Raw genomic sequence first — 8,395 nt, 5'->3', positions numbered from 1 at the left:
CACATCAACAACACTTAGCAGAATGCCTTGCACAGAGCAGCAACACACTAAACAGATCATACACATATGAATAAATGAAGAGGATTAAAAATTCCTAGTAAAAACACCAGGCTGTAAATCTTGTTGTCTGGTGTAAACCTTCATGGCTTAATGATCTACTTCCAGATCCAAAGAGAAGGAATATGAATGAAGGTATCTTAAAAGGGACTATTAGGCAGCACATCGTGTCTTTTTATCTTTCAAGTCAGCTTAATTCCCTGGGTTTAGATTGAAACATTATTCATGATACTCCTAAATTCAACCAGAATCTACAGGATAATTGGAGCTTTAAACTATTTTTTCCTCTTCTTCAATCAGAAATTATATTATTATCTGTCAAACATACTTCCTTCCTCCTACCCAAACATGCAAATTGTATGCAGAGTCTGAAGACAGTCAATCAAGGCAAGGGTTGTAGAGGGAAAGGTGGTATTGTTGGCAAGTTATATTATGAAGAATGAGAGGCACTGTGGGAAAGTTTTATGCCTATGGTTCTTAAAGAAGTATTCATTTTCAGTATGTCATTCACTAGTTAACTCTGATCAAAGAAAAATATATCCCCCCCCAAATCCACCTGCTACTCTGACAGCCTTTTATTTAATATGACAACAGAACCACTTGTCTGAGTTTCCTGTTTTATATTTTGCATAATATAAATCATTTCTAGCATGTACCCTATGACAATTTGGGATGGATGGCATTAGAGCAATCTGATTTCTATGTGTTGCTTTCTTTATCCCCAGGCATATTTTGCATTTATATCCTGCAAATAACAGGAAATATGTTTCAACTCCCCACATTTATTTTTCACCAAACACATTCATAGACTCTTGTTCAGTGCTCCTTGTCAAGAACTTTGAAAATTCCCCTTTCACAGAATAGGTGTGTGGGAATCATTGACAGAGCTATCAGGGTTCTTAGTTTTCAACTTGGGTCTTTGTTAAGTCAGAGGGGGAGGAAAAGAAAGCTCTTTGGGTTCGTTATCATTTAATCTCCTCACTTTCTTTAATGAACATAAAATAAACATAGCGGATGAGTGGGTTGGTCTTGGCATTCCTGCGATATGTGTAGAAGATACATGTGTACATACACACACACACACACACACACACACACACACACAAATACACATTATAAAATGACAAAGGGAAGAGAAAGGAGGAGTACTTGCCAACCTATTCAATTCATAACTACTGAGACAATGCCAATCATGAGCTAGGAAGAGGACATAAGGTGAAAGCAGAATGATTCAATGCATGACTTTGTATGAGTTATGATGTGTGTATCTTGTTCTTTGAGAGGGTAGGGGATGTGTCTTTTACATTTCTTCATCCAGAACACACCCTTGTAACTTATGAAACCTTACAGGGAGAGTACTTGGTAAATATGGTTGACTGATTCACTCTACATTGAGTCATCCAAAGAAGAGTGACATCATATGCAAACATTTATACACTGATGCTCACACATATTTCAACCAAGATCCTTTCATGTCCTAACACGCTAACCAAGAAAGGTATGAAGGATTGGAATTTTATCCAAATATAATCATTAGGATGGCATTAGAGGGTTATTTAAAAGAAGTAAAACAGATTTTGAAATGACCTTTAAAGAAAGTAATTAATTTGGGAGAGAATGAACAAGTCAACATTCATCAACTTAAGGGAAAGTTGAGTTTCAAGTTAGTAAACTGTTAGAGAGTTCAGTTAGCTAGAACAATAATATTGGACTAGTCCTATTACAGATTTTATTGTATGAGATAAAATTTTAGTTAGCTTTACTTTAGAGAGAAACCTGCCACAGCCTTGAATCTGTGCTAATCTAACGATGCTTGCAGATCCAATGGCCCCATCCCTCTCAGCCAGACACCCTGTGACTCAGCACACTACCCAATTCTCATTGCTTAGGACTCAGGGGACAAAGTGAAATTCTGCCACCCACTTAAGTCCCAGGCTGCAACTCCAAACTCTAATCCACAGTTAGGACGTCATTTTAAAAGTGAGCCGAGCTGGGCACCTTATGTGTCCTGCAAAACATCAAGAAAATCTCCACTCTTCCAACCCAAAGAAAGAAAGAAAATACTTGGAACTTAATTTTGCTTACAACACAGCCCAGTAACTGAAGTGGTAATTCAAAGGAGCAGCTTTGCAATGACTATTCATCATCGCTCATCATGAAGGAACACGCTTAGCAAGGTCTATGAACACTGAGTGTGTTTATTAGGTCATTTACTGATGAAATGAGACTGTCATTGCATTAAATTACCTACTTGCATATAAGCCATGCAAAGCTATAAACATGGTACTTGTTGTGGTCATGTCAAAGAATGATTTTGGGGCTACCTGATCATGCCCTAGGTAACATATTTCAAAGGGGCTTAAACCCAGGGGACTACCTAGACACTTTCAGCTAATATGGCTACCAACTCTAACAGGCATTTAAAACTTTCTGAGATAACAACCACAAAGCCTAATCTTAGCCTTGGTCCTGGTGTGCTGTGTAAATCAAATAGACCGGTAGAGTGGTGGCATTTCTGTTCTGACAAAGGGATGATAAACATCATAAAATGACTTTGACAGGATATAATTATATGAAGTATTTAAACAAATTCTGGAAAGTACACAGGCACACACTTACCACCCACCTGTATTTGGCATTACTAAGTGCCCTCCTAAATGGCAAAAGACACCAGTTGTCCACAGTTCTGTCCTTGTGGGGAGTGATGCCAGATTTTGGATGTATGGCATTTTATTCCGGGGATGCATTGTACTAAAGCTGAGATTGTTTCCATGGGGAAATGTCCCAGAGTGATTCTTGCCATGGCACTCGGCTCTCTCAGACACTCCCAGAGAAACCATGATTGAGCTCTGCACTTTGACTTTGATGTCTGACAAAGGGTTGAAGAGGGAGGACTCTGTCATGAGTTCCTTGTCCAGCGGGTCCTGTAGACAGATGGGACCACTGTGTGTTCGGCTCACTGTCAGGTCTGGTTGCATGGCAGAATTCAGGAGCAGGGCGTTACCTGGTTAAAAAAAATATATATACTGATCTGTCACTCAGAAACTACTATACCTCCATTACCCTTTTACAGCTGCCTTCTCTAACTGCAGGCCCACCCTGAGAAAGCAGAGTGGCCACAACACCTTGAAAGTCTGGTTCTTAGTGACCAACACCTTGAAAGTCTGGCCCTCCTTCCAGTCCATTCTTTCAATGCTGCCAGACTAAATCCTTCACCTTTGGAGATCTTTATATGCTTGATTTGGAAAACAAATATTTCTGGCACTCTGGCAAGTAGCTCAGGTATTGTTGTTCATGTGATTTTAACTGGCAAAGAAGAGCTAAAAAAATAGATGTTTTGCAATCCAGTTCGGAGCAAAAATAACATCTGTTCATTTTCAATGGCAAGAGATGACACAGCTTGGTGACTAGGTAGTGCCATTTATAATGAAGCTGCCTGGTTTCAGCACATTGTTTGTGGAATTCTGGGTATTTTCTGGATCTGCAGGAGGACATGATGTGTCCTCAGAGCAAATGGTTCAGGGGACCTCATGAATCACTTCATGTCTCAGTAGCCAATTCACTTGAACATTGCATATATCACTGAGAGGAAAACAATACTCCATATGGGGACAAAAAGCAACTCAGGTGGTTCCAGTAGGGAGAGAAGGAGGAAGCAGGGAGCGGGGCGGCTGGGGGGGGACCCGCCGCGGCTGCTGCCACCGCCGCCACCACCGCTTCTGTGCTCGTGGCGTGGGAAAGGAGGTGTGAGTCCCGGGCGCTAGCCGGCGGCGGCGCCGCTGCGGGAGGGTCGGCGGCGGGAAGGCGATGGCGGATATAGATAAACTCAACATCGACAGCATCATCCAACGGCTGCTGGAAGTGAGAGGGTCCAAGCCAGGTAAGAATGTCCAGCTACAGGAGAATGAAATCAGAGGACTGTGCTTGAAGTCTCGTGAGATCTTTCTCAGTCAGCCTATCCTACTAGAACTTGAAGCACCACTCAAAATATGTGGTGATATCCATGGGCAGTACTATGATTTGCTTCGACTTTTTGAATACGGTGGTTTCCCACCAGAAAGCAACTATCTGTTCCTTGGGGACTATGTGGACAGGGGGAAGCAGTCACTGGAGACTATCTGCCTCTTACTGGCCTACAAAATCAAATATCCTGAGAATTTTTTTCTTCTCAGAGGAAACCATGAATGTGCCAGCATCAATAGAATTTATGGATTTTATGATGAGTGTAAAAGAAGATACAACATTAAACTATGGAAAACTTTCACAGACTGTTTTAACTGTTTACCGATAGCAGCCATCGTGGATGAGAAAATATTCTGCTGTCATGGAGGTTTATCACCAGATCTTCAATCTATGGAGCAGATTCGGCGAATTATGCGACCAACTGATGTACCAGATCAAGGTCTTCTTTGTGATCTTTTGTGGTCTGACCCCGATAAAGATGTCTTAGGCTGGGGTGAAAATGACAGAGGAGTGTCCTTCACATTTGGTGCAGAAGTGGTTGCAAAATTTCTCCATAAGCATGATTTGGATCTTATTTGTAGAGCCCATCAGGTGGTTGAAGATGGATATGAATTTTTTGCAAAGAGGCAGTTGGTCACTCTGTTTTCTGCACCCAATTATTGTGGAGAGTTTGACAATGCAGGTGCCATGATGAGTGTGGATGAAACACTAATGTGTTCCTTTCAGATTTTAAAGCCTGCAGAGAAAAAGAAGCCGAATGCCACAAGACCCGTAACACCTCCAAGGGGTATGATCACAAAGCAAGCAAAGAAATAGATGTCATTTTGACACTGCCTAGTTGGGACTTGTAACATAGAGTATATAACCTTCATTTTTAAAGCTGTAACGTGTACTGGTCAGCCTGCTCAGATAGATCTGTGTTTGTGGGGGCCCCTCCTTCCATTTTTGAGTTAAGGAATGGCATTTGCTGGTTATAACAGCAAATGAAAGACACTCCACTCCCAAGAAAAGGTGTTTAGTTTTGTTTTGTTTTTTTTTTTAATATTCCTTTTGCAAACAACTTTAATGATGGTGTTAAAGCTGTACACCCCAGGACAGTTATCATGTCTACGGGGTAAGTGTACAATTAATCTTTTTTAAATTCAGTACAACCCATGAATAATGTAAATGCTCATTTTCCTTAGGATATAAAGAGAGCCCTAGGGTGCTCTGAATCTGTACATGTTATTGTCATAAAATGCATACTGTTGATACAAACCACTGTGAACATTTTTTATTTTAAGATTTTGTTTCAAAGGGATTGCTTTTTCCTCTCATTGTCTTATCATGTACAAACTAGTTTTTATAGCTATCAACAGTAGGAGTAACTATCTCAACCTTGCCAGCATCACTGGTATGATGTATATTTAATTAAAGCACACTTCCCCTACCGTATACTTAAAATGATGATTAAAGCCATTCTTTTAAATGTTTGTGACTCTTTCCTAAAGCCAAAGTTTCTGTTGGAAAATGTATTAACACGCCCGTAAAAACAGGGTGGCATGGTTGTGCACACCTGCTGCCTCCTTGGGGATTCAAAAACAGGTTTTTGATTTTGAATAGCAATTAGTAATATAGTGCTGTTTAAGCTATTAATGATTAAAGTTAATAACATTTTGTACAATTTCCATATAGTCTATTCATTAAGTAATCTTTTTACAGTTGGATCAGGCCTGAACCCGTCCATTCAGAAAGCTTCAAATTATAGAAACAATACTGTTCTATACGAGTGACCGATTATGCTTTCTTTGGCCTACATTCTTTATTCTGCGGTGAAGTTGAGGCTTATAAGTCAAAACAAAGGAACTAACTTGCTATCCACCAGTTTATACAGAACTCACAGTATCTATGACTTTTTTAAACTAAGATCTGTTAAAAAGAAATCTGTTTCAACAGATGACCGTGTACTATACCATGTGGTGAAAATGAATTCAGACTTATTAAATGATGAACTTGTTAAAAAAAAAAAAAAAAAAAAAAAAAAAAAAGCAACTCAGATTCTATGTGGGGAGCAGCTCAGGACAGTCTCCTTTCTGTCTGAAAACAAATGAAAAAAAAAACTTTACAAAAGCATGAGAAATTGGACTTTGTCATCTGTTGGGGAGCACCAATTTTTTCTAAGCCAAATATTAAAAAGAAATGCTGTGATATTTTTTTGTGATGAAGAAATCTCATTTATTAGTAAATAACAAAATAACCCTCAGTCCAAAACCTCCCCCCATATCAGTCCATCAATGTGACAGCTCAAATTGAAACCCAAACCACATTAAAAAATTTTGCTTAGGAGCCTGACAGAAATGTTTAAAGTATGGTATTTTTAAAAATGTTGCAATTCTAGGCCATATTTTTTTAGCCTCTATTGTTTTTCCATTTTCATAATTTGTAACAATGCCAGCAGGAAATCTATAACCCTGACTTTTACCACCTCTTATTTGGATCCTCTAAGATTGCAAAATCAAAGAGAAAACGTACAAATTAGATGAAATAATGCTGCAAGATCTAATGTCTCCTTGTGGTGTATTTCTTCCAAGCTTGGAGCTACTGTGCCAAGACAAAGGCCAATCAAGTCTCTGTGTTTTGTAACAGAACCACATTGAGTTCTATAGCTCAGGAACCAAGTTCTTGTTTATGGTCTCCCCAAGCAAGAAGTGGGACTGCAGAATGATCCCATGTATGAAAAGAGTTGGGAACTGATGTTTCCATGGAGACTTCAAGAATTATATGTCCAAGTCTACCAAGCCCTCACCTACTGAAACTTAAGTTTTGGTTATTCTTAAAAGACTCTCTGAGCTAATGTGAAGCAAAGAAATGAAAAATATTTCCTAGAATTAGGTAGCACAGATGTGGGGAATGCTTGACAATAAAAGTACGTACAGGGCAGGGGATGTAGCTCAGTGACAGAGTGCTTGCCTAGCATGCACGAGGTCTTGGCTTCCATCCCCAGCCCTGGAAAAAAAAAAAAAAAAAAAAAAAAGCTTATGACACAGTCCAGAGTTGAAGAATGGGCACAGTTGAAGAATGAAGTTGGGGTGGGTAGGGGTGAGTGATTGGCCCTGATCAGACTTCAATCTACTCTTTGAAAATCTATTTTCAAGTTCTTGGTCTACTATAAGCATAACATTCTATTTTATAGGGCTGGGAACTGAAACCTAGGCCTTGTGCAAGGCAGGCAGGTGCTCTACCACTGAGCTGCACCCCAGGGCATTAACAGTCTCATTGTTTCCCTTTCTGCAGCACCAGATATATTGTTGAAGAACAGATATGCCTAAGACACTGCAGGTGAAAAACCACATACTATGCATATGAGGTGTATCATCACAAGGAATGTAGAAATAGTAGCAGCTACCAAAGGATTCTTTTCTATATCATTAGTTTCGTGAGATCCTTGATCAAAAGAAAACAAGGTGGTCAGACAATTTGGCAAGGTAATGTATTCATTTAGAGAATGACAATACAAAATTCCCTTTCCTCCCCAAATGTGCACAGACTAGGCAACGGCATTTTCACTTGGTGCTAATGAAGCAGGATGGCAGCCTGTACTGAAAGTATCATCTTCCTGAACCATGTTCACTCCATTTATGAGCACTTGCCATCCATGCACCAAGGGATTATATGGGTTGCGTTTCCTATCCTCTACTATCCCCCCTCCCCTCCCCTCCCCTCCCATCTTCTCTCTCTAACCCATCTACCTTAATTCATTTCTCTTCCTTGGTTTTTTTTCCCCTTTCCCCTCACTTCCTCTTATATGTAATTTTTTATAACAATGAGGGTCTCCTTCCATTTCCATGCAATTTCCCTTCTCTCTCCCTTTCCCTCCCCCCATCATCCCTATTTAATGGTGGTCTTCTTCTCATGCTCTTCCTCCCTGTTCTGTTCTTCGTTGCCTTCCTTATATTAAAGAAGACATTTGGCATATATATCTGGCTTGTTTGGTTCTTGATGTCAGATAGAGAGACAGTTCTCTTTCACAGCAGTCAGCCACTGCAGGACTTGGGTGGTCTCCATATGGAACAAGTCTTCACCTTGAATCCTTATTTACTTTGGGGAAGTTTGAGTTCCCTGATGGGCCAGTCCAGGTGGTGAGTTCATTCCTATGGCAAAGGAGGTGGGGCCTGCAAATGAGAAGGAGTAGAAAAATCAGAGTAAGACACTTGCAGGAAAAAGAACATTGGTTCATATTATTCTCTGTTGGGTGCTTCCATCTTGCCCTCTGTCATAGCTAGCTGCTCAGGTATATTTATTCATAGTTCAAAGCTAGTTGAGGGCAAGTATCAACAAAATTCAACAAACCTTTGCCTAATTAAAAATGGTTAGCTGAGTTAAGATCCTTCAAGGA

General features: G+C 40.0%; 1 protein-coding gene across 1 annotated transcript; it reads left to right on the top strand.

The window, feature by feature from the left end:
- The first annotated feature begins 3,680 nt into the window (after window positions 1-3,680).
- On the top strand, window positions 3,681-6,007 carry LOC139705252 (serine/threonine-protein phosphatase PP1-gamma catalytic subunit). The gene is made up of 2 exons (XM_071610403.1): window positions 3,681-4,807; window positions 5,722-6,007. The coding sequence occupies exons 1-2, from the start codon at window positions 3,865-3,867 to the stop codon at window positions 5,790-5,792; spliced, it is 1,014 nt and encodes a 337-aa protein (XP_071466504.1). The 5' UTR covers window positions 3,681-3,864; the 3' UTR covers window positions 5,793-6,007.
- Window positions 6,008-8,395: the final 2,388 nt, after the last annotated feature.

This window comes from Marmota flaviventris, chromosome 3, assembly GCF_047511675.1.
Source record: "Marmota flaviventris isolate mMarFla1 chromosome 3, mMarFla1.hap1, whole genome shotgun sequence".
Lineage (NCBI taxonomy): Eukaryota > Metazoa > Chordata > Mammalia > Rodentia > Sciuridae > Marmota > Marmota flaviventris.
This window is presented reverse-complemented; position numbering and strand designations above follow the sequence as displayed.

Coding starts and splice junctions, on each gene's coding strand:
- LOC139705252 (XM_071610403.1), top strand. CDS start 3,865: ATGGCGGATATAGATAAACTCAACATCGACAGCATCATCCAACGGCTG. Junction 4,808..5,721: donor ACCCGTAACACCTCCAAGGG/GTATGATCACAA, acceptor ATCTTTTTACAG/TTGGATCAGGCCTGAACCCG.